The sequence below is a fragment of the Cnephaeus nilssonii genome, assembly GCF_951640355.1.
Source record: "Cnephaeus nilssonii genome assembly, chromosome: X".
NCBI lineage: Eukaryota > Metazoa > Chordata > Mammalia > Chiroptera > Vespertilionidae > Cnephaeus > Cnephaeus nilssonii.
The window spans coordinates 18,599,111-18,626,685 of NC_137071.1; the positions used below are offsets into that span (position 1 = coordinate 18,599,111).

Genomic DNA, 27,575 nt, shown 5'->3' on the forward strand with positions numbered 1-27,575 from the left:
AAATAAATGCTAGGACAGTTGCTGCACAAAAATGATCTCCAAAGCTGTAAATGCTTGTCACCTTTGATCCAGAAATCTCACTTCTGGGAATGTGTCCTATCTTTTCACACAAGTCAAATAAGAAATGAGAGATGTGCAGTATTTTTGTTATAGCAAAAGACTGAAAACAACCCACATATCCCACCGAAGGGGACTGCTTAAATAATATCCCACATACAGTGGAGTATTATGCAGCTATAAAAAGCGAGAAAGCATTTTATATATTGCATTGGAAAGATTCATTTTAATATCATTAAGAATGGACCTCTTGAATCCATTCTTAAGTTTAAAAAAGCAAGGTATATAAATAGAATGCTATATTCCGTGTAATGAAAGGGAAAAGGAGGAATACATGTTTGTAAGAAAGATACTTTGGGAGGATACATAAGAAATTTAATAATAATATTTACTCTGAGGGCAGTGAGGATGATCTAGGAACAGGCTGGCAGGGTCTTTTCACTGTTTGCCTTCTAGATTTTGCATTTTTCAACTGTATGCATGAATGACCTATTTAAAATTAAATAACTAAATTAGCCTGGCTGGTGTAGCTCAGTGGTTGAGCATTGATCTGTGAACCAGGTCACAGTTTGGTTCCTGGTCAGGACATGTGTCTGGGTTGTGGGTTTGATCCCCAGTAGGGGGTGTGCAGGAAACAGCTGATCAATGATTCATCATTGATGCTTCTCTCTCTCCCTCTCTGAAATCAATAAAAATGTAAAAGTAAAAACAAAATATAGCAGGCCAATCAACACTTTTTTGTAACATAACTGCGTGCTTTATTGAGATACACAGTAAAGCAGTAATATAATACAATAGTAAGGCATATATTTGGTGAAGTCTGATATGTTGTGAAAATGCAGTAAAACTGAAGTTTAAAAAAATAATTAGTAAATGTTACAGTGTTGGTGTTAAAACACAATGTATTATGATACTCAAGTAAGAACCCAGTACCTGAAAACAATGACATAACATGCCATGTGATGTTTATGCTTCAGTTACATTGATTATGATTTAGTTTAACACTCAGTGGTTATACAGAACACGAAATAATGTCCAAATTATGCTTAAAACATAGCAATAAAGCTCTCACTTTTTATTCATATATTTTGCCAGACTCACTCCAGAACTAATGTCTAAAAGATAAAACAAAAAGATTAAAACAAAATTATGCACTCACTCTATCTTTGATTTTAGAATGAAACTTAAACTTCTTAGTAGGAAGTAAAGTAACCCCTTGTTTTAAATCGTGGTTAAAAAAAAATTCTTAAAGAAAAAGTCCAGCGTTACATAAAGGAAAAATGCAAGACTAAAACCAAATATTAATGTAATTTGTTACCTTAGAGCTTTGGGTTTTCTTTTGGAAATTATAAAGGAAGAAAGAAAATGGGGGGAAATGTTCATACAATGGACAAGTGGTGAAGCTGTGAAATCAGGTGTGCACAATTATTAGGAACACCCCAAAACCAAAGTGAGGTAGAAATAGCATGAGAAGCCATGTTTGATGCTAATTATCATAATAAAATAAGGGACAAAACCCACACTCCAAAAGTTAATTACATTTGATGTAAGAGGTAACAGATTTGCAAAATAATAGGTCACATGGTGCTTTCTATTGAATATTTTTTTTTAAATCAAAGACTAATAAGATGAAAGAGTAAAGCTTTTTCCTACCAGCTAGTCCTCTTGAGTTTTTCTCCTCTTTTTGAACAATGTTTGTTTGTTTATATATTTAACTTGCTTAATCCACCCAAAGGGGATTGCAGTGCCTTCTGGAACATCTGCATCTATCCTCGTCCCCACTTAGAGAAATGCAAAGGAGAGAAGCATAGTTCACGAACTTCTGGGTGGATATTTAACAGTGTCACAGTGTGATGGGGCTACTGTCTTACATTTTTCCAAGGGTTATCTTAAATTAAGTCCTATGGCATTTAAAACTCACTGCAATCAGAGAAAAAAAAAGCTTAAAACAAAAAGGAAAAGAACCAAAACACCCACTGCTGTTTGCGAGAAGAGAATCATTTAGTTGTAATTATACAGATTTCTATGTATGGTTATGAAGATTCACCCAATCCTTTACTTCAAGAGTGGCCTGCCTACTCCCTCAGAGGGATCAGCTGAGAACCCAGAGCCCTCCTCGTCTCTGGGCGTTTAAAATGCCTTCTGATGCTCTGACTTCCACTGAAGCACCATGAAGTCTAAATTGTGGCATTGCCAACAGCAGGAAGCTGTATATATCAACCAATGCATTATTCTGACATAATAAGTCCTGTGTACTCATTCACATGTTCCTTTTCAAAAAAAATGCAATACTCTAGTTGTCAGTGGAAAGTTCCAAATGAGAAACATCTGGAGCCCCAGACAATGTTTTAGTGTGGTCGTTTCCTTCTGCCTTCAGGCTCCAGGAAAGCCATTCTAGACCGAGCAGGTAAGCTGAATGACCAGAAGCAATTTCTTGCCATTAGCAAGTGGCAGGAACATTTGAACAAGAAATTTAAAAGGTCTCTAGAAATTCCTATCGATTTACCTATATACCTATAGTATCCGCATACTTATAGACATATAGATGTGTACAACGGAAACCCACAGCCCGTTCCACTCAGTCAACAACGCTCAAGAGAGCAATGTGAAGCAGTCATTTGGTAGTGTCAGAGGAAGTCTTATCTCAATATGCAAGAAAAAAAAAGCCATGAGTTTCATATGGATATCACACTAAAAGGAAGCAAAACAATGTACTGCCTCAAAGTTTGTGTGTGTGTGTGTGTGTGTGTGTGTGTGTGTGTGTGTGTGTGTGTTTGTTTTTAGGGGTTTTTATAAACAACTTTTTTTTTAAATAAAGCACACTTTAGTTTACAATCTTTCTGTATAACTGTTATAAATTTTTAAACAACCCAAAATGCGTTCCATATAAAGAAATGGCAAGTTATTGAACTATCAAGATTTTACATGTAGTTTTCTTATAACTTTTTTTGTACAATTGCATAGACGTGTAAAACCTGCCATTGTTAACAAAACAATAACAGACTTAGAAACTACTGAAATCTACAGTATAGTACCACTACCCTTCACAAAAATATAGATTTTTTTTTCTTGTAAACTCTTACTGTCTAATCCTCTTTGTTGTATGAATATTATAAAAACCATGCGGGAATCAGGAGTTGTAAAACATTTATTCTGCCCCTTCTTCATCTGTCATGACTGAAACTAAGGACTCCATCGCTCGGCCCAAATCATCTGCCAAGTGGAAAAGGCTTCCTACATTGTGTCCTGGAAAACAAAGAGAGAGAGAGAGAGACTTCACACAGGTGCAGGCATCACCCCCCAGCTCTTTGCCATCTGGGAAACCATTCCCCATTTCTTGGTGAGGACAACACAGAAGCTGCATTGAGGGTATATACAACAGGGTTGGATTTCCACCAGTTTCCAGGAAGAAGCAAAGCCTTGTTAATGAAGCCATTTCACATTGTTAGTATTAGCTGAATATTGGATCAGGCTACTGTTGCCATTTGAGTAGAAAAATATCGAAGACCGCACTCATCTTCTCAATATAGAGCAAAAGGATTCCATGGCTGCCCTAGCTGGTTTGGCTCAGTGGATAGAGCATCGGCCTATGGACTGAATGGTCCCAGGTTCGATTCCAGTCAAGGGCAGATGCCTGGGTTGCAGGCTTGATCCCCAGTAGGGGGCGTGCAGGAGGCAGCTGATCAATGATTTTCTCTAATCACTGATGCTTCTATCTCTCTTTCCTTCTCCCTTCCTCCCTGAAATCAATAAAAGTATATGTTTAAAAAAAGGATTCCATGGGTAAGCACAAGATTCCCCTCATCACAGGAATATTTCACCCTTTCCTAGTACTAGATTTTTTTTTTTTTTTACTATCAAACAACCATCACCATAACTATCACCACTACCACTGCCACCATTGCCACTCTATGGCCATCACCGTTATCATCACTACTACCATCACCACGACATGAGATCTTCATTTCAACGCTGTTTCAAGCTGTTGGCTCACTTCTTTTTTCTCTCTCTCTTTATTGATTAAGGAATTACATGTGTCCTTATCCCCCCATTGCCCTCCCCATCCCCCCAATCATGCCCTCACTCCCCTGGTGTCTGTGTCCATTGGTTAGGCTTATATGCATGCATACAAGTCCTTTGGTTGGTCTCTCCCCCTTACCTCAACCTCCCCTACCTTCCCTCTGAGGTTTGATGGTCTGATCTATGCTTCTCTGTCTCTGGATCTGTTTTTGTTCATCAGTTTATGTTGTTCATTATATTCCACAAATGAGTGAGATCATGTGTTATTTATCTTTCTCTGACTGGCTTATTTCGCTTAGCATGATGCTCTCCAGTTCCATCCATGCTGTTGCAAATGGTAAGAATTCCTTCTTTTTTACAGCAGTGTAGTATTCCATTGTGTAGATGTACCACAGTTTTTTAATGCACTCATCTGCTGATGGGCACTTAGGCTGTTTCCAAATCTTAGCTATGGTGAATTGTGCTGCTATGAACATAGGGGTGCATATATCCTTTCTGATGGCTGTTTCTAGTTTCTTGGGATCTAAGGCTATGGTGGAGGTGACTTTTCTGCTTTTATTTGGGTTGAAAAAGGAACTCTTGATGGGACCTTTCTGTACACTATTAATGTTTGAATTAGAAAGCTTCAAAATAAAAATCACTTTCCATTCCAAATTACTCTAGAGCTCAATTATAATATGACCCACATGTTTAGCATGGATTTGGGTGTCCTGTGAGTTGAGTTTTGATCTCCTAAATGAGGGTTAACTATCAGAATCACCTTTTAATAACAATGTGACATGACCTAGCATTAATCCCCCAGCACAGAACACAGAGGCAGCACAATATCCCTGGGTACTTTGTGGCAAAATTCCGATCTAGAGTAAAATGATTTGAGACATACTGTATGGCTTGACTTTTCATGTAAGTACCATATTTTTATATGGCTTATTTTAATACTTGGACATCAGTAAGTCATTTCACTATTCAAGTACTGCCTTTGAAATGAAAAATGCTTTACTAGGCTATTACTACCTTGCCATGTATCAACTTTACAGATTGCCATAGTAATTGTTAAAATCTCTATAAAAATTAAAGATAGACTAGGACAGGTATTCTGTTCTAATATTTATTTCAAGAGATGTCGTTTTTATATATGAGAGAGAGGATCTGGAGAGTATTCATAGGCCGCACTTACACAGTGATGGCACCAGATCAAACTAAGACTTATTGAAACTGTAATGCCATTCAGCCATTAAAAGGTGATCAAGTTTATATAAATCTCTTTGAACTTATCAGTGCAAAGAGTTTCTGTGAGAACTAATTATATTTTTAAAAAATCACTATGGATTTTGGTTGAGATTACAAACATAAAAACTTTTAACAAAACATATGTCCTACTTATAGAGCGGGCCAAGTGTTTGGCAGCCTTCAGTGGAACTGAAATAGTCATTGGATTTTCTAAACCATCAATAACCACAGGAAGACAGTGAGTCCTTTTGAGCTTAGAGCACAATATATAACTGATGCCATTAGGTTAGAGGGCTTCCCTTGTATCTATTTTTGACTGCCGTGCAATCCTGGGAAATCGCAATTATTCATGCATAATTGAAAATGGATGGGCTAACTGTACATTCTTAATTACTTGCCATCTTAACAGCAATTAGTGAAGCCAGTAAAAACAAAACTCAAGACCCTTCCAACTTGATATCTGAATAGAATTCCAACTATTTCTCATTACCCACATATAGTCAGTCCACCTTGTAGATAAAAAAATATGTTATAAACATAAAACAGGCAAGAATTCATTTTTTCCCATTGGCTTATTGATAATAATCAAAACATGCCTATTTTAGATTGTTTGCTAGGGGATGTGGATTGCAGTTCTAAAGATAATAAAGACAAGTAAATGCATTTCTAGATTACAGCAGGTCCTTGAATAACATTTTGTTCACCGTTGTTTCGTTATAACATTGATGAGCTGTCGTAGGAACCCAACTCTTGTTTATATCAATGAGCCTATGGCAAAAGTGGTTTCATCATATGTAATTTCACTTAAAGCCAAGAACCTACTGATGATGCTAAGTGAGGACTTACTGTATATAACCAAGTGGTGCTTGTGCTCCTTGAAATGGTGATCAGTTACTACCCGAACAGAAAACTCTTGTGTCTCTCAAAAGGCATGAATTCTAGGTACATCTGCTATTGAAAAAGTTACCTGGTAAATTACTCTTCATTATTCTTACTATACCATACACACGCCCACAAAATGGTAGGTGGCCTTTAAACCTGTCTAGCCTGTTCATGTTCACTGAATGACCTCATGGCTGTCCCTATGCTAGAAAAATGGTGTTCAGTCACCTCACCATATCTACATTATGCCTTTGGTCACTTTATTTTCAAATACCTGTTTCACCAGAATAGTGATTCCAATGTTTTTCATGAATGTTTTCATTAGAGCCAGAAAAGAAATATATCTTTGACAAAATATTGCCTCAAAGAATCATATATCTCAATCCATTGGAGGCATAAAACTGCACTCTGCTATGGACACAGAAAATAGAGTTGTACTCTGGTTCTATTGTCCAGTGTATAAAGCAGAACATTAGAGAGGTCATTCATTTTACATGACAGGTATTCCTAAAGTCAAAATTAAAATCTTATATTATGAGCACGAAAGGCACTGAAAAGCAGGCAGGATTCAGGCATCTATAATCAGTGTCAGGAACAAGCTGACACAAAAATACATCTGTAGAAAGTATTAATTTAATCCATTTTAATGCAAGGATTGTTGAACACAAAGGCACCATGCGTTGAACATTAGGGCAGTGGTATGTTTTTCCAAGTTGGCGCTAACTGCGACACATCCAGTCTCACACGCTACTGCTGCCTGAGGGAGTTATTTTCCGCAGTGATTGGAATTGAGACTTTCTGGCAGTGAGCCAAGACCTCAATAGCAATCTGGCAGTCTATTTTTTAAAAATATAATGCCCAAATAAATGGCCAAAGCAAAGCCAGAATACTGCAGTGAAATCTGCTTATCTTTCCTTTTCTATAATTTAATCTTTGGGGCGGGGGGAAGAGCTGGTCTACTATACATTTGGGGTATTTTCATAGCATTAAAAACATCACTATTATTTTGGTTCTCTGGCTTTCTGGAAACTTGATCGATTATCATGTGCCTCAGGTAGTAACGTTTCCAAATGCCTATATGACTTCAATTATATGTGCTGGCCTTTTCTAAAATTCATTCATGAGAGAAACATGTTCAGGGTGGTCAAGATTATGGTGCAACTTTTTACAAGTTCAAATAAATGTTAAGGAGCACTTACCATAAGAATGAACCCAGGAGGTCTCACATAAGAAGTATGTGAGCCAGGCAGACCGTCAGGAGCATTCAATGCTTTACCTATTCAGGTGTCCTCAGTTTCTCCTCCCAGCCTACCACTCCCTGGGAGCCCACCGCCCCAAGCCGTGGACGGAGCACTGGTATAGACACACTGAAGGATCATTCAATTATCCTTTAGTTATTAGGCTTGCATGGCCTGGTGTTGGCAGAATTCCCAGTATGACTCCTTATATTTAAACGAATGAGTGGCTACTCTTGTCCATCCTATTGCTAAGGATCCAAAACCTTCTCTTATGAGGACTCTCCACCCATCCAGTCTGCCTCCTAGATGAGTACATGCTATTGCCATGTGAGAGGGTTTTCCTTCTCACATCCGTTGCACTAAACTCTTGGTAAAGACAATTTTACTTCACTTGGGCTGTCACTCAACACTTTGTCATCCAATCGTCATTTGATTAGGTAATTCAATGTCTAGGTAATATTTCTGGTAGAATAGAAGTATGAAGCAGCTTTCACTGTAAAACCCCAAACCACATACAGTGATAATGCCATATCCTACCCCTTTTAACACCAAAAGAGGCATAAAAAAAAAACAACAACTCTTAAGACTCCCAACATTTATTTTTTACCTCTAATTGGTTAACATTCTATCTGGCTCCAAATGCCAAATAAAAAATAAGCATTCTCTAAGGGGCAAGTAGAGATGACACAAGCCTTTCCAACACCATGTTAATGTGGCAGTCAAGCATCAGAGTTAAGAGTGTGGCTCTGGAGACTGCCTGGATTCAAACTCTGCCACCTTGGGCACAGTTTGCCCTTTTACTTACTCTGTTTCCTTATCTATAAAATGGGGTTAATAAGGGTATCTACCTCATAGGCTTCTCATGAAGTGTACATAGTAAAAAAGATGGCAAGTACTTAGAACAGTGCTTGGAACACAGTAAGTGCTCAAAAAATATTAGCTAAAGTGGGAAAGGAAGAGTGTAGGGACCCAGGGGAAAAAAAAAAGAAAGAAAGAAAACAAGACAAACGAAGACATCCCAAAAGAATACAAAACCAAATGCACTGGCAGAAAATGCTAGAGTCCTGGAAGTAGTTATGTCCAAGGCTAAGTTTATTTTGAAGATTTTGTTTGTGTTGCAAATGGCAACAGATGATGAACTGCAGGCTTCTGACCCAGGGACTACAGAGGTTTGCCATTAAAGAGATTCCTGCTTCCCCCGACCCATGGTCCTGTCGTCATGGTGATGACAATGGCAATGAATATTTGAGGACTGTTCCTCATGAGCTGCAAGTGGAGAGGTGACTACCATCCTTACACAATGACATGTGTAATACATACATGCGCGTGCACGCACACAATTCTTACACAAACGCCAAACATAGAAAGCGGGATGAGACAGACAGAAGCCATGGCTGTGAGTCTGAATCTCACTGACCTCTCTCATTGGCTTCCCAGGGGTATTTCTTCCTTTAATAATAGAGAGAGGAAGAGGTAGAGATATCAGAAAGGGGAAAAAATCATGCATATATATACAGTTTCATACCAATTTGCTTCTTTTACCAAACTAATGTTGAGATGACAATTCATTTATTCCCTTCTGAAAAAAATAGAAACAAACAAACAAAAAACCCCAAAAGACACATCCAGTCAAATAACCTTTACACACACTTAAATCAGTGTAAACAGATAACATGGTCCAGGAGATAGTACCTATAGAATCCATGGTGGTCATGTGGGAAAACTGGATGAAAGCTGGCACAGCATAGAAATCTGACAAATCAAACATTGTTTTTAAGAGCAACTGTAGGATCTCGAGCTTAACGTCAAAAGTCTCAGAATCTCTTTACTCTGGACTTGACAATCAACACACTGAAACATAATCAGTAGTTGTCTTTGTGTGCCCAAACTCCGCACCCCAAATGCAAAGCAGAACATCACATGGATGACAGACTCCATCCTCTTTGGAGAATTTGTTCCACCTGGTAGAAGCTGAGCATGCCCATAGTGGGACTGGGGGCATTTGAGGAAAAGAAAGAAAAAAGGGGGAAGGAGATAAAGCCCACTAATGGGCAAGCCACAGAGCCCGAGCCAGGAATACGCCTTCAACTTCCTCATGTCAGCGGGTATCAGGAGCCTTGAGAGCCCATGGCTAAAGACCCACTGGCCTTATTTGCTTTATAGAATCCCACATCTATACATATGTACTTATTTTTAAAAAGCAGGTTTTGATGAGGAATTTTTCTATGATAATATAATTGGACAGAAAATTATAGCCCTCTGACCATACTACATGCCTTGGGCATGCAATTTCCTTTTAGCTCCTGAGTCTTAAAAATGAAATACTATTGGTTTTAAAACTTGGACTTTAGCAAAAATCTTCTACGAAATCCCAGTATTTATAGCAGATAAAAGCAGAACTGTGAGAGATCCATGCCTCCCCACCCCCGACCCACCACGCTCAGGAGCTCCAAGACCAAAACTCCCTGAAACAATTTGAGAACTACTACTCTAGAATGAGGAACTATGGAGCTACCATTAAAAAACAAATCTTTCAAAACTCAAGTTTAGGGCTCAAAACTTCTAGTATATATTTAAAGGTTTTCTAAGTATGACTTTCTTCCCTCTCTACCTCCCTCTTTTCCTTCCTTCTGAATTTTCCCGAGTCCAAAATCTCTTAAGAGTATAAAAACTGCTTGATTGACCATATCCTCATATCAAAGTGTTCATGACCCTACTCAAATCAGGAAAGAGAGAAATAGGTGCCGGCTCCTCAGGTGGGGAGTGGGGGGAATCCCAGTGGTAGGCCCATACCAAATGGCAGGAAAAGGGAAGAAAAGAACTTTATTTCATCCTTGATGATTCAAGAGAATGCCAGCATGACTTACCCATTCCTTTTGACTCCTTTAGCAAGTTATTTTTTTTAATCTTTGTACTTCATAGTTATACTGTCTAATAGTAGAATTAATTCCTTTCCCCTATAAGATTATGATCTCAAGGGCAGGGCCCGCATGTTGCTTACCCACCACTCTATCCGCAATACCTTGTCTTGCACCCTGACACTGTGGGTATTTGATAAATGCTGGTTGAAGTGAATTATAAAGGTAGCCACTAGGTCATGGCCATGAGTCCTTTGGTGTTTTAGGCAACTTGGCCTTGTGTGCTACCCTCTAGCTTGGATGACAAGAGCTGATAACTTGTTCTGGCTTGTTTCTCTGGTCTATTTTTTAAAGTTCAGAACTTTCATGAAGGACAATGTTGTTAGAAAGGAATATGATTTCATTCCAGTGTGTAATTACGATTACTAGAATGATAAATGCTGCATATGTTTATCCATTCTGTACCAAGCCATATTCAGAGCTCAGTATCAACTGGGCACTGCCGAATATGCAGCAAATGATTTGGGTTTTGTTTCAGGTATTTCTCCAGAACCCGTATTGTATATAAATGAGCCTCCCAGAGCCTTGTTAACCCTGATCTTTTTCAAAAGCCCCCTTCATCATTGGGTGGCAATATGCTCATTAGCATAGTACAAAAGGACTGCCCTCTTTTTCTTTAAAAAAAAAAATGTTTTCCACTGTACTAAGCATAGTTCTATACTGATAAAATGCAATATTGAAGAAAATTATTTATCAATCAAGATATATAAGTACCAGAGCAAAGTTTTATTTCATAAATACATTCTTTGGCAATGAGGTGCCTTAGACATTCACTTAGGCTGTCCATCTGGCAATGTGGGATGTTGTCAGGAAGTGAATCAAGAGAAAAAAGGAAATGTGCTAGCACATCCTGAGTCTAAATATAGGGCTTGGTCAGGTCTGGATAAGTCGAGTTTACTCAGGCAGAATGAACGTAAGATGATTGGTTGTAGTTCTTTAATTCAATGTCAGTTTTTGGGTACCATTAGCTTCTTTATCTCAGTCCACTGACCAGTTTGAAAGTTTAGAATGAGTTCCTTTCTTAGGATTTCTGTTTCAATACAAGTAAAAGAAGATTCCAATGGTCATACTTGAAATATATTGAAGCATGCTGGGTCTTTGATGAACAGGGATATAAATGCATAGTCAATTCAAATGCAGTTTTGATGAGCTCAAAGTTGATCAGCACCTAAGCCTGTGGCTGTATGTAATGAGCTAGAATGGATAACAAAATAACAGTGTAAAGCAGGGACTGGCAAACTTTCTCTGTAAAGGCCAGAGAGTAAAGATTTTAGGTTCCCAGGCCACACTATCCCTGTAGTGACTTTCAGCTCTACCATAGCTACTCTGCCACTATAGTGAGAAACAGCAGTAAACAATATGTAAATGAAAGGGTATGGCTCTGTACCAATAAAACTTTATTTACAAAACCAGGATCTGACCCATGGACTGTAGTTTGCTGGCCCTGAGTGTAAAGGAATGAGAGTTAAAATCCTTCATGGAGGCAGAAAGGAAACAAAATGGTTCCTGCTTCTGCCCTGGTTCTTGACGTTGTTCTTCCATTAAAGAATTACAGATAAGACTTGAATTTTAAAGGATGGCAGGTTTTGCAAAGCTGTTGGGTTGGTAATTTAGAGGCATGTCACAGAATTTATGTGGGCTTGTTTGGAAGGGACAGGAAGTATGAGAGTGACAGGCTGCTATGGGTTGTTGGGGATAAAATTTATGTGGCACAGGTCAGCAGGTAAGAGATTATACAAGCAGCAGAAATACCTGCATAGTATTGCTAATTGCTTCCTGAATTATCTTACTGTACTAAGAACTTAAGTTGGATCCTCGCATTCATTAATCTATGTACAGTGGCACCTCATTTTGAGAAAGCCCAATATCATACTGCTGACTAGGGAAGCACTTCTTTGATGAATGTGCATGCATATAAAAATACCTTTGTTAGACTGCTAAATGATCAGATGTGTATGGGCAAATAACTTAAAGAGTTTAATTTAAAATTATGTTTATTGTTCATTCTACCCATGTAGTGTTCCTAAAGAATAATGGTGGAGATTTGGAAAGTATTTACAGTAGATAATGATTTCTATTACAGTGGAATTCAACTTCTACATATACTTTTATAGAGATGGACAGATTATAGATAGATAAATAGATTAGATAGAAATTGGTTAACATCTTGTGTTTAATATACATTGAGCCACTCAAATCCCCCAAGTGGCTGTGAACAGCTAACTATATCTAGAGATTAATCAGGAAAGATATAATCACAAAGCTAAATGTGCATCCATTCACACCTTGAACACCCAGCTGTTTATATTGGTTATTATGCAGGACAGTTTCACCATCAGCTTATCACTACACGGAGACGCATGTAACCCCTTTATTAATTTGGATAACAGTTGAGTAAGGCCATTGAGAGAAGATCAGAAGGCTAATTTAACTTGCTGAATGGCCATGAACCAGGCACTTAACTTCTTTGGGCTTCCAGGTACTTTTAATGAAAATGAAAGATGAAGGTTAGCTGATACTTTAAGACTTGACCTCTAAGTCAAAACTGTGGCTGAGGGTAACAAAGAAATTGTGAATTTAAATTACACAGTAACTCCCCTATCTATATACTTTATATTTATGGAAAACATAATATTGTTTTTTTAAAAGAAGTATTTCCCTCTGTGGGCAATTATCTAGCAGGGTTAAGTAAACCAGGAGGTGGTATTTAAGAGCACATTTCCACTAAATGTCAGACCTCGGGCTCAGACATCTGTTCTGAGTTACTCAAACAGCTGTCCAAAACAGCTGTAGTAACCGTGAACTTCATTTTTTGTAACACAACAATGGGAACATGGATGGCAGGCTTAGAATCAAAGCACAATATCCTCTAAGGCATTAGCAAGATCTTGGCAGAAATTTGCATGGTAAAAATTCTAATATTTCATTTTCTTTAAAAATATATCCACCTGGGTAAGAAAAACTGAGATTGGTTAGGTCAATAGTTTTAAAACACTGGATCAGAAAATCAATTTAGTAGTTTTCAAGCAGCAGTTTATTTTTCAGTAGATAACACATAGGAATAGTGTGAATTATATGTAGTATGGTAAGAACTGCTGTTTGAAACATTTGCTTCTGGTCTTTGTATATACAGAGTGGGGCAAAAGTAGATTTACAGTTGTTCATATGGAAAATATTACAAGAATAAACTCGATGTTTCTCATACTCACAACTGTAAACCCACTTTTGCCCCACCCTGTACATGTGACTATAAATGTATATGTGTGGTATATACATATGTGTTTATATACATACACATAAATAACTTATTTGAGAGCTTCACCCCATTTTGAGATGTAAAATGTTTCTCTTACTATGGATAATGGTAAAAAAAAAAGATCAAAAGCCACTGTTTTGGGCATCAAAGATGTTAAAGGCACTGTTCAAGGCCCTCCATTTGGGAGAATCTGTAATCCCAAGAACATAGAACTCTCAGGATTTTTTGCTTAATATCAGCCTAACATACCTACTAACTGGTAAGATGTTCCCATTAAACCCTGCCATGTATTTATATTTTCTCTATTCTTTAAAAATGAGAAATGCTTTTAGTTAGAAATAAGACATACAAAAATACACTTTGGGGAGTATATTGATATTTTTTGCAGTGACCCTTTTTATCCTTTGAATTTGGGGAGAGAAAGTGTGCTGTGACTTATAAGAAATATATATTTGGTCTTTGTCCTTCCCTGGCACAGAAATGCTAAAGCCCTTGGAATTTCCTCTGATGAGAAGTATCAAGGTGCCTTTTATGTTAATGAGCACCTAGAGATGGAGACTGGTTGCCAGGGGAGCCAACTTTGTGATTAGAGGGTTGGAACTTTCAATCTTACCCCCAGACCTTCAGGGTTAGGAGAGGGAATGAAGATTAGATTCAATCACCAGTGGCCAATGAGTTCATCAATGAGACCTATGTCATGAAGCCTCCATAAAAATCTGAAATGATGTGGTTTGGACCGCGTTTGTGTTAATGAACACATGGAGATTCAGGGAGAGTGGAGCGCCTAGAGGACCTGGAATCTCCATGCCCCTTCCCCATACCTTGCCCTGTGCATCTCTTCCTGCTGGCTGTTCCTGAGTTAAATGCTTTCCTAATAAACAGGTGATCTAATAAGCAAATCATTTTTGCTGAGTTCTGGGAGCCACTCGAGAAGAACGTTAATGTAATCCAAAGGAGGGGGTCCAGTTTTGTAGGACTGAGCCTTGGACCTGTGGGATGTGATGCGACCTCCAGGTAGATAGTGTCCGAATTGAGTTGCAGTGTAGGATTCCCAGCTGGTGTCAGAGAATTGCCTGTTGTTGGTGTGGGGGAAACCCCACCCACTGGAATTGGGTGCAGAATCACAAAAAGGCCTATAATAAGGCCAAGTTTGGCAGGAAGTATCAAGAAAAGTAAAAACGTCAAGGTCATAGCATTACAAAATACCAGGCAGATCTAGTTCCTTATCTACTCTCTTATTATTTTTGTTTGATCGTGTTTTCCTCAGGAAAATGATTTAATTCTTGAAGGCCATCACAGTACTATTGCATAAGTAGGAACTTACTTAAAGGAACTGATATCAGATGAAGCCTCCTTATACCATATTTGGAAACTCCAATTAGCACTCAGGGGACGATATTGCTTCCATAAGTGCTTGCCGGAAACCGAACATTGTCACTTGGTAGTTAAAGGGAATCCGGGAAGGCTGGTCAACCTTTAAGCTAAAGGTCAGAGCCAACCACTCCCTATCTAATTGAGACAATGGTAACTGAGGCAACTTCCCCACCAAATAATCATGTAAATCCTTATTGATAAAATAATCTGCCTGTTACTGGAATTTCCTGCCTAAAGGATATGGGTGTATCTCAGAACCCCAATAAAAGGGATGGCAAAGGCCAGAGCAGTGAGTAGTCCTCTCCTTAAAGGTGGACTCCTGTCTGGCCCCCCATTTACCCAAATTAACTCTTTTCCAGTCTCTTTTCATTTTGATTGCGGCCTTCTCCAGAAACTGGACCTGAACGGGAACCCTGAAACACGCGGGACGTGAAAGGGGATCACAGTGCTAATTTAGTAAACACTATGCAGGCGGCCTGAATGGTTGCCCAAGTTTCCATACAAGTAAATCTACATCACACAAGTAGCATCAGAAATGCGAACTGCCAACTATCATAGCAGAGGAAGCATATTTCTAGTCTTGCAGGTGGCTACTTCCACACACATGTGGTATCCAGCTTTAAGGACTCTGCAAGGGGATGCAGGGAGAGGATGTCAAGGATTTCACCTACAAGACACTTAGGATGGATCAGGGACCCAGTACAAAAGGCTGCTATGGGGAACGAGCCATGAGCCCTGCTCTGGCCTCTCCTCTGCTCTACTCTAGTTGTTTAGATGTGAAAGAAATGCCCAGGACACCAACATATAACCACTAACTTCCCACAGAGCAGGTAACTCGCTTTCAGTTTAAGGGGCTGGGATGAGACAGTGTGTCCATGACCTTCAAGTGAAAGCCTGGGGTCCATGGAATGTGTGTGAGATGTTGAGGCCCAAAGTCCCTGCCTGACCAGTAGCTGTGTGATTTTGAAGAAGACACTTGCTCAGTCTGAAGCTAACCTCCTATTTATCTAAAAGGGTGCTTCTAGGATTCATCGTGTTGTAGACATCTCCATTACAGCAATAACAGTACTGCACTGTGATTTGAACTTTGAAAATCTACAGCTACTGTTGACCATGAGCACCTAGAAGACAAGGAACCTAGCATTTCTTCTTTGCATTCCTAACCCCCTCCACTGGTCCATAGTAGGTGCTTATAAAAGCTGGCAGGATAAAGGTGAAAGCATGTGATTTATGTCAAATTGGCATATGGTCTCATTATGATTCATAGCATCTGGGGAGAGAAGACAGCTAAGATAGTCAGGATGGGGATGAGAGTGGTGGGTGTGGGGTGGGAGGAAGACAGATAAGATTTTTATCTGTTAGAATCAACATATCAGAGATGCTCTGTGGTAGAATGATGGCTGGTGCAGATGTTTAAAATTAGCTTCCCCTGACGGTTCCTTAGCAACCCTCTATCAGAACATTATTGCTTTTAATGTGCACTGCACTATGTTTACTCATACATCAAGTAGCTAGGAAATGGCCATTGTGCACCGAGAGTGAACAAAAAGGTAGGACTCAAAACACCCTCGTCAGCGCCCTTAGGGAGAGGAACAAATAGCCAGATTCTCTGGAGCCCTTCCCTCCTGGGCTGCCCATTAGGGGTGCCAATCACTGGCCACAAAGCCTTGTGTATTCCCTCTTTGGCTTCTCCAGGCTTTCCTTTGTTTGCTCACAGGCAATGACTACCATTCTTTTTATTCACTGAAGGGAAGTGGGTCAGTGACTTTGTTTTACGTCAGGGCAGTGAACTTAAAGAAAAACTCCAAAAAATTAACAGCAGCAGCACAGTACCTCCTTGGATGAGGCAAAACATCTAAAGCTCATACTGGCTGGAGGGAAAATGCGGTGGGGGAAAATGCTATTTTTGAATTAGGGGCGAAGTACACAAGGTCAAAGTGATGGGGAGAAAGAAATTAAAGACATTAATAATGTTAATGCCTTTCTTTGTGAAGGTTGTATTCCGTCTATGGAAGTAAAAAAAGTAACAAAATAGTATATAAAAATTTAAATCTACTTAAATTTAAATGATGGGATAAGACACAATTTTTAAATATAAAGGGCATCAAATTGCAAGTTAGAGTTCCCACCACCACTGTATACCCGACGTGTCCTGGACTCACTGTATTGTATAGTAACTGTATGTCCCTGGCAAAGGCACCATTAGCGCACTAGTTTCCTCGTCTGTAAAAGTTACAGAATTGCTCTTACATAAAAGCTACCTCATAATGAACTCTGCAGAGTAATGTGCCAAGGAAGTAAAATACTTTCGAAATACAAGTTAGTATTCCATATTTCTACAATCATCTAGATTGCACAGGTATTTAAATTTAATCAGAATCTATGACCAGAAAATTCATTCATCCAAACCAGAAATTCACATTTAAAAATAAAATCTTCTCACGGTGATCCCAAATTGGCATTCTGTCAGCATGTGTTTATTAAACGTGGAAAACGGACATACTAGCTGGGTATTTCCGATAAGTGGCCTAACTCCAGTAAGTCTGAGTTACTGCCCGGTAGTGCAGCTTACCTCTTGAACTAGGGAACGAGTTGTTGAGTTGCTCCATCACTTCCTCTAACCCTGTGCTTGTGTCCTGGGGAGGACTCAGAAGATCTTCCTCACCTTAAATGAAAGCAAACACAAACAATGGCCAATTACACTTAAGGAAAAAAATTAGAAGTACTAGAGTAAAGGCCCATGATTGCATCTAAAAATCCATTAAAATTCATTTCCACTTGTTCATAAATAATATAAATAAAAACACCCCTTTAAGCTTACTAATTAGAGAACAACTCCTTAAGGGAAGAAGAATTCCATGTGGGGTTTATCTATGTCATTATCTTTGCAGAAGAAAACTGTACATCTGTTTAAAATTTCATATAAAGTTCACATAGGTTTCTTGTGTCCTATTAACAAATGTGAGACATTTTTCTTTGTAATAAAAAAATTATTATTGGACACTTGCGGTATCTTTTCAACGCAAAAGAAAATAAGACTGTGACATCTTGCATTTATGAAGGTAAGAAAGAAAGGAGTGGAGACACTGAGTATTTTCACCACTTTTTCCTTTGACATTTAACCAAAAATGAAGTACCTTTAAAGTCCAGTGTAACAGGGAGAAATAAAAGTTGTATGTGACTTATATAGGTGATAAAATATTAATACTAGTATTTGAAGAACTGTGGATATGGGGAATAGTGGGGAGTTACATTCCTTTCCTCTTTGTTACATGGGACTACTTTATCATAATATTGTTTTTGGAGGCTAAGAAGGGGAAACTTTTAATTATTGAGAATTTATGTGAGGAGAGAATGGTGATTTGGAAGGCAAAAAATGTAGGGATAGATGGTCTTCCTCAGGGAATGAGTTTCCTTGTAGGCTTTGTTGATCTGTGTTCTCTGTTTATTCACATGTCAAAGACATATACCTCAAACAGCATTTCAGTAAGGGAGAATTTTATTAAGTATAAACAAAATTATTTTGAACTTTGAAGGTCCTTGGAAACTAATTTTTCATAACATTCAGCCTTCTAATGGTGAAAATAACTTCTCTCCCATCTCAATTTGTTCTAGCATATTGCCATTTTCACCTAAAAGAAGACCTTGCTTCAGCAAGTCGACAATAATGAAGGAAACCTAGGTTCACATCTGATTGGGAAATGACTGGAGAGCCAGTGATATAATGACTTAAAGATGCCAATATTTAAGGTCCCTGCCACTTAAATTTTCAACTATGATTACAATCCTGCATTTATTATTAAGTTTTCATCCTTGTTTTTTAATCCTTGTTTTCATCCATCCATCCATCTATCCACACACCCCTGGGCTTATATTTGTGTTTTTAGAAATGAAAAAGATGAAATTCAGCATATTGAGTCTGGACAACTACAAGGATGATTACATCCCTATGTTCCGTTACTGATGCAAAGTTTTGCCCAATCGCAGAACATGAGGCATTTTTAATGGCACCTAGTCCACGGCAGTGATATTATGCCTTACAGAATAAATTTGAACCAATAGATACACTCATGAGCAACGATGTTGACATTTCTGACAGTTTAATTACATCATATTGGAGCTCTAGGAACTCAATTGTACTGCGTTAAGATTCAGGCACAGTTCAATGAAATGACTGGCATTCCTCTCCCTGAATTATTTCAAGAATCAAATTATAAAGTATAAACCTAATGATGTCAGCCAAGTTCATCTCTACAGATAAAGTATCATCTTTCTTTAAGTCTCAAATATAAGTGGCTAAGTACAAATGTAAAATTGGCTTATATGTTTTAATGGAAAACTTTCATGGCAGATATAAATGTGCCCATTCAAACATTTTTGAGTCCCTGTTACATCCTAGGTAGTACATACACAAAGTATAATCTTGCTTTCTTCTTTTCTAAAAGATTTTCTCAGTAAGTAAAAAAGATCCTTTGGGTTTAACTAACTGCCTTTTAAAAATAAAAATCAGATTTATCCCAGATATGCATGAGTACAGGTGAATCAACACACTGAAAATGCTTAAACCCTAATATTTTTTATGTCACATTACACTGGAAGAGTTAAAACAGCTAGATTTTAAATATCTAAAAAAAGTCATAAAAATTTAAAACAAGTAAGATTAGTTTATTTATTCAAATATTTATTAAAGGCCAACTACATGCCAGGCAGTGTTCTGAGTGTTGGAGTTATAGCAATAAACAACCCAAAAGTCCTGTTTTCATGGAACTTATATTCTTATGTTGGCACACAGACTAAACAAATACACAAGCAAATTACATAGGTATGTCAGGTGATGGTAAACAGAAGAGAGGGTTAATGAGGAATAATTTTCAGAAAGGGGAATCTTAGAAGCCCTCATTGAGGAGGTACAGTTGAGCAAAAACTTTAAGAATGTGAGGGTGTGAAGTAGGTAGTTGAGAGGGAAGAACACATCAGACAGAGGAAATAGCAAATGCCTGCTCAAAAGTATACTGCTAATGGTCAAGGGACTTCAAACTTAGCCAATGGCAATTCTTTAGAATTAACACTTCAGTTTCATTCTACTCCAAGGTGATTCCCACAAACATGCATAAAACTCCTTTTTTGATTATTAGCTATAACTGTCATGGCTTGTTTGAAGTTGGCCCAAAAATGACTGAAACATTTTTAAATGAGTATTTCAAAATAAGGAAAGACATAATCAAAGTTAAAATATACCCTGATATAACATAATGTGATAGACACTGAGGAAGTAGAGAAAAAAGAAGTGAAATGACTCAAAGTTAATCTGGGGGAAAAAGAAATGGAATGGTTTGCTCTGGGCAAGATCTTTTTTAAAGTCTTCTGAAACTCAGCAAGATGTTAGGCTTTCTTGAAAGGATGACATCCCATCTGACTCACTTCCCTTCCCTCAATTCAAATGATGATTTTCCTACTTGCTTAAGAAGTGACTTTAGCCAGAACCTATGCAGAAAAGACCTAAGAAACCTTATTCCTGTAATTTTGCTTACACCCAAGCAAAACATTTTCTCTTTATACAAAAGGGAACTATGTACTAGAAAATTATTTTCTCTTAAAAAGGGGTCTGTGTATTAGCAACTATGCCCATCATTACTTTTCTTTGGATTACTTAAATCACATATAATGTTTTTAACCAATTTCCAGCTTTATGTGTGATTACTTCATGACATATTTTTTTCTGCTTTCCTCCAGTTTTTCAGAAGAAAAAAAAATGATTTATCCAGTACTTGATATTAGCTTCAATTACTTTTTTAAAATTATATTTGGGGTAGATGGTTTCAATTTTATATTATAATGCTGTATATAAGTTCTTTAATTATGGTATACAACGATAATAGTGATTATTAGCTGGTCAGTGTTCAATGGTGGTGAAAAATATTAAAATTAGTAGCTAATATTCTTTTATCTCATTGTGGTTACAAATTGCATTTCCCTGATGATTAGTGATGTTAAGCACCTTTTCATGTACCTGCTGGCCATCTGTGCTGCTTCTTTGGAAAAATGTCTATTCAGATCTTGTGCTCATTTTTGAATCAAATTTTTTTCTATTGAGTTGTATGAGTTCTTTATATATTTTGGTTATTAACCCCTTATCAAATACATGATTTGCAAATACTTTGTCCCATCCCATAGGTTGCCTTTTTATTTGGTTGATGGTTTCCTTTGCTGTAACAGAGCATTTTATTTGATGTAGTCACACTTATTATTGCGTTTGTTGCCTTTGCTTTTGATGCCAACTCCAAAAATTTCATCACCAAGACTGATATCAAGGAGCTTACTGCCTATCTTTTCTCCCAGGGGTTTTATGGTTTCAAGTCTTATGTTCAAGCCCTTAATCCATTTGATTTTTCGGTATAAGATAGTGGTCTTCTTTTGCATGTGGATATCCAGTGTTCCCAACACCACTGACTGATGAGACTATCCTTTTCCCATTGTCTGTTGTTGGCTCCTTTGTTGTAAATAAATTGACTATATATGCACGGATTTATTTCTGGGCTCTATTCTGTCCTGTTGATCTATGAGTCTGTTTTTAGGCTAATACTATATTATTTTGACTGCGATGGCTTTGTCATATAGTTTGAACTGAGGAAGTATGATGCCTCCTGCTTTGGTCTTCTTTCTCAAGATTGCTTTGGCTATTTGAGATCTTCTGTGGTCATGTTTGAAGGCAGTAAAAAATTGGGTTGCAGAGGAAAGTGGATTTTGAATACCATGCTAAGGAGTATGAACTTTATTCTATAGGCAAACAGGAGTCACAAGCATATTTAAGGAGAAGAATAATATACAATCTGAATGTTAGGAGAGAAACTGAAAACATCTGGAAGATGGCTTGAAGAGGGAGAGGGACCAAAAAAAGAAAAAAAGAAAGAAAAGAAAAGAAAAGAAAAGAAAAGAAAAGAAAAGAAAAGAAAAGAAAAGAAAAGAAAGAAACCAATTAGGAGAGTACTCATATTATCTGTTCAGCTGATCAGATGATGAAGGCTAAATTTGGGCAGAAATACTGAATTGAAGAGTTCTGCTCATTTTAAGAGAGGTAAAAACAGATTAACCATGATGATTTGATTGATGATGGTAGGACTTGGCTAAAGAAATTAAGGAAAGGGTTGATTTTAGAAGTGATGGATATGTTTAGTGCCTGCTTGTGGTGATCATATCATGGGATGTACACATATGTCCAAGCTCATCCAAATGTATATATTAAATGTATGCAATTTTTGTATATCAATTATACTTCAAGGAAGCTAAAAAGTAAAAGAAAGTAGATAAAGGGACAAAGTGTGGAAAATGACTGCCTTTGTGTAGTTTGGAAAATTGGAAGAAATGTTCTGGAAGTTGACCGGGATTTCAGATTGGGTTATATTTTTATCCAGAAGACACTCAGTAGAGAGATTTAGGACTTATGGTTATCAACATGGCAGAAGCCAAGGAATGGAAGTAGTGCCAAGAAAGAGTAAAGGAGATGGAGAGAGAATGTTAGGAAAGCCTTCAGGTGATGAGCTGAGAAAGATACAACATCACCTATGTGGTAATTGCTTATAAAATATTTAACTTTAATCCTATCATGAGTAAACAAGCAGATATATGCAAATTGAGGAGCATTCTACAGATCAACTGGCTTGACCTCTTCTAAAATGTCACTGTCATGTGGAGAGGCTGGGGAAGTGTTCTAGATTAAAGGAGACTAAAAAGACGTGTTAACTAGATGCACAGCATGACCTTGATTGGATGCTGAATGAAAAAAAAAAAGCAAAATGCTATACAGAATATTATTGGCAGAACTGGAGCTATCTGAATTTTAAATTATATATTAGGTAATAGTATTGTATCAGTGTTAATTTCCTGAGTGTGGTAATTCTATTGTAGTTATGAATGCAAAGATCTTTCACCTTGGAAGATGCATGTTGAAGGATTTAGGAGTAAAGTGTCATTATGTATGAAACATAATCATTAAGTGGGCTAGTAAAATGAGAAACAAGTCAATAAACTCTACACATGCATAAAATATGCACATAAAATATAAATAAATATATACAGTAAATGTAAAGACGTTAACATATAGATATACAAAATAGATGTGACTATAAATAAATAAAGCAAATGTGGCAAAAACATTGCATTAACTACAATTCTGACATAAGTTTGAAATTGTTCTAAATCAGAAGCTAAGGAGTCATTAGACATAAGGAGTCGTTAGGAAGTCATAGGCTCCTGTGTGTGTAGCTCATAAAAGCCAAGAGAACATAACTGTGAATTTCCATTTCTTTGTCTGTCTTTTCCAATAGAATGTAAGCTTTATTAGGATACTCTTCCAGTAAACACACATATAGTACACAGAGACTTATCAGTGATAAGTATTTCATGCTTTGAGGAAGCACTTCACTCATTACATAGATCACCTACTATGAATTCACCCATATTCCACTTTAAAAAGGTCATTGGGGTTGTTTATTTAAAGAATGCAACTCTCTATCCAGAATATGGTTCACAGACCTTGGCACATAGACCTTCAAAGTATGAGGACACCCATAGCATTTGTTTAAATACCTGTGGGCATCCTTCAAGAAGATGGTTGGGGTTTTTCTCTTCTTAAATGAAGTTGCCTTATACATTTAAAAAAATCTCCTTTGAATTCAGTCTTTTCTTTCAGAGGACACACTTAACAACAGAGCCTACCCATTGTATATTGGCAAGTTATCTCAGCCTATCCCAGCCCCCAGAATATAGCAGTTTTGCCCTTGCATTCAAGTTCTGCCACAATATTCTTGGCTCCACAAATCATCAGGACCAGGGCCTGACGTGCACTTTACCTTGGGTGCTTTCATGGGCACACTGCCTCTTTGCCGGTGTTGACATGCCTAAATAATTAATGTTTCTAAGCACCCAGGGCTCTGAGTCTCACGGCTGACATATGTGACTTAGTTTCACACGTTTTGCTTACTTCAAAAAAGGGGAAAACCCTGCAGTAGGAAATAACAACAGTGGTACTAAAACTTGTATTTGGAACTTATGGAGTTTTCAAAGGCACACAATATCTTTTCATATACTGAGTGATCTTTTACAGTCCCGACAATCTGCTAGCTATCTTCAGATCTCATGTGGAGACAACAAATCTAATGCAGAGATTGCCCTAAATTACTAAAGGTGTGGGAAAGCCAGGAAAACAACGTCAAACATTTTCTCTTCCTTCACAATGCTTTGCCCAGAAATGATATTAGATAATTTAGCCGACGATTTGAACCTCTCAGCAAGGAGTTCACCCTTTCCAGACCTTAAGAAATAACAAAATCCAGGAGTACCTAAGACAGACACTTACCCATGGATTCTGAAGTTTGACTGCCAACCACCCGGAGCAGCATAGGTTGACTGCTGTCTGACCTCTGAAGAGAGGTAGAAGGTGAGGAGACAGTTGTTCCATTCACCTTGGCCTCTGCTTGGGGCTAATGCATCCAAAGGAAAACAGTATTATTTTTCATAGTAAACACTCAGATATATAACTATAAAACCATTATAGACATTCAGGACTCAGAAATGACGACCTTTCCTACTTAGAAACCTCCTAAAGATTGTTAAATTTGGGAAATTTCACTATTGATGAGCTCCATGGATATTGTTTTTGTGCTTGAGTTGTGCCCCCTTATATGTTTGAAAAAAAAATCACAGCTACAGTGAAAAAGGATAAATAAAAATCATTAGACTAAATAATTAAAATATTTAGAAGGTCATGTGAGAATGGTGAAACCATGTGGGGCCACAAAAAATGTAGTGGAGAATTCATATTTTTGTGAAGTAAGATGGAGAAAACATATCCTAAAAGGTAACATTCTCAGCAAGCCAGGACCACGTGCAGGTAGGGCCTACTACAATGCAGTATCTTACTAGGTTTTCAATGGAGGCTTAACAATTATATTTTAGAAAATATAAGAAAAAAAAACCCAAAGGTATACCAGAAATTACAGTAATACTAATTGCTAAAAAGAGAGTTCCATTTTAAGAGGTAACATTTTCACTTTTAGAAAACTAGTGGAAACCTTTCGGTACTTTTTTTAAAGATGAAGTTTAAATCATTCCAATAAGAACATTTTTTTGTAGGAAACAATCTTGAACAAATATTAACAAACACACTAGTTTTCCTCCTCATGTCCCTTGATATCTAGCACATTGCTAGGCACATACGAGGTACTCAACAAATTGATGCCTATTGCACTTCTCAAAAAGGCAGTCTGTTTTTTAGTTTTATTGAAGAGAAAGAAAGTACGATTTTGTAAATGTCCCAAGTTAAAGAGGGGGTGGGGGAGACTCACTTGCTCCAGCAGCTGCCTTAGCCTATGCAACTGGGACTCCAGCTGTTTATTGTGGTCTTCCAGGATTTGCATCCTGGCTTCCAGGCGGCCTTTGTGTTGACGAAGTAGCTTGGCCTCAGCAATGAGCTCAGCATCCCGGGGACTCTGAGGAGAGGTGGGCATCATTTCAGGAGGAGACGGCAGTGGGGACAGGCCTTTGTGTTCATGCTGCTGCTTCAGACGATCATATTCTGCTTGCAGATTCCTGTTGGCACCAAAGAAGTAAAAAAAGAAAAAGAAAAAGAAAAGAAAAAGAAAAGGAAAGGAAAGGAAAAAAAAGTAAGTTCAATATCATCACCAGATTTCATATAAAATGGCAGAGATGCACCTGACCACCACCAAACACAAGAGCAAGCAGAAGAGGGGGGCACTTAATGAATGGATTTTTATGATGACGATCTTAGTAATGCTAAAAAATAAAAATAAAATCAGAAGCATCTGACAGGTGTGTGAGGCGAGGTGCTTTTCAACCTTTCATTTTATACGAAAAGCCTCATGAATGCTATGTTCAGACAAGTCAGCAGCAAAAAAAATTTAACCATTTTGTAAATACTTCTCTATGTCATAAGATTACAATTTTCATACCTCTATCAACACGGTGGTTTGCTGATAAAAAACCATCAGCTATTTCAACAGCAATGTATAAGAACATACTAAGAATGTACCCATGTACCCAACACACTGCTTTAATACATATAACATTTGCCCTATTGTTTTCAAATCATATCTGAAGCAATAAAATATGATAGTTAAAGCTGAAGCTCCCCGACATGCCCTGGTCAATACCATATCAGTCCCTCCTCACCATCGCCCCCAAGGAGATAATGCCATCCTGAATTCCGTGTCTATCATTACCACGATCATATCCACAAATACTAGGATGAACTTAACAAAGAGGCTGATATTCATCTGTGTTTTTTTTTACCTACAAAATGGCCATTTCATGTAATTCAATCCAATAGCATTATTTTTTCACGTTTTTAAACTTTCTATTTAAGAACTTAATGTTTAAGAATGTACATACCATTCTAAGAGTTGCTTTTTGCCTTCAACACTGTTTTGGTGGGTTATCCATGTTGATACATAATAGTTTGCAATTTTAAGTGCTGTAAGGGATTATTCTGCTGCTTTAATATGCCAACAACACTCTCCTGTCAATGGGCATTTAAATTTCCAACTTTTCACAGTTACAATGATGCAATGAACTTCCTTCTACCTGTCTCCTTGGGTACCTGTTTAAGAGATTCCTTACAGAACATATCTAGATGTGGAATTTTGGGGTTCCAGCAACATTTACATTGCTACATATTACCAAATTGCTCTCCTAAGTGGTTTTACCAATTTACTCTCTTACCAGTAGTGACTTCGTCGAAGACTTGGGGTTATCAAACACTTAAGCATTGGCCAATTTGATGGGTGCATTTTAATTTGTACATCCTTGATTACTGGTGAGGTTGAACTTCTTTTGTGTTAATTGGCTTTTCATGATTTCTTTACCCATTTCCCCTCTGGATTGTCTTTTTCTCATTAAAGTTCTGGTTATATTCTGGATGCTTATTGTTTTGTCAGCTATATGCACAACAAATATCATCTCCTACCCATATCTCTGTAAAGCTTATCTTTAACTTTGTTCACGGCATCCTGTTGTCCAAAAAACTTAAATTTTCATATATTACTCCATTTTCTGCTTTTTATGTTTTGCTTAAGAAAATCTTCCTTGTACTGACATAAAGTTTCACATTTTGTTCTTCACATTTAGGACTTTTACACAGAATCTTTTGTGCTTGGTGTAAACATACAATCTACTTTTACTTTCCCCCATAGATAACTTATTAAGCCAACCCCATTCATTATATATATTTCCCCCCAGTGATTTCTAAGGGTATCTCGGCAATTCGTCAAGAGTCCATAAACACACAGTGTGCATTTGAGCTCTCTATTCCATTTCGTTGGTTTCTTTGTATGTCTCCGCCCCATGCAGGTGCCACACCGCAGCTTCAAATAAGTTGGTGTGTGGTAGACCCTCCCATTCCCATTGTCCTGCCTTAAAATGGTCTCTGCTTTTCTCACCTCTTTGATCTTCCCTATGATTTTAGTGTCACCTTTTCATACCAAAATTCTTGGTGAAATTTGGGGTTTGAATTACACTGAATTTATCGATTAAACTGGGAAGAACAGACTTCATGTTTTTGAGTCTTCATATCCAGGAATGTGGTGA

At 37.6% G+C, this 27,575-nt stretch overlaps 1 protein-coding gene across 4 annotated transcripts in view; it reads right to left on the bottom strand.

Moving 5' to 3' along the window:
- Positions 1-836: 836 nt before the first annotated feature.
- The window catches only part of DMD (dystrophin), a 2,362,317-nt gene continuing 2,335,578 nt past the window's right edge, over positions 837-27,575 (bottom strand). For 2 of the 4 annotated variants that reach the window (XM_079764883.1, XM_079764881.1), the window contains 5 exons: positions 25,319-25,562; positions 24,331-24,454; positions 17,548-17,640; positions 8,845-8,876; positions 837-3,303 (listed from right to left, as the gene is read on the bottom strand). In XM_079764883.1, the coding sequence (XP_079621009.1) occupies positions 3,292-3,303; positions 8,845-8,876; positions 17,548-17,640; positions 24,331-24,454; positions 25,319-25,562 (505 nt within the window). In that variant the 3' untranslated portion in view covers positions 837-3,291. The remainder of the gene's footprint in view (positions 3,304-8,844; positions 8,877-17,547; positions 17,641-24,330; positions 24,455-25,318; positions 25,563-27,575) is intronic. The other 2 variants (XM_079764882.1, XM_079764880.1) reach the window with 1 other exon arrangement.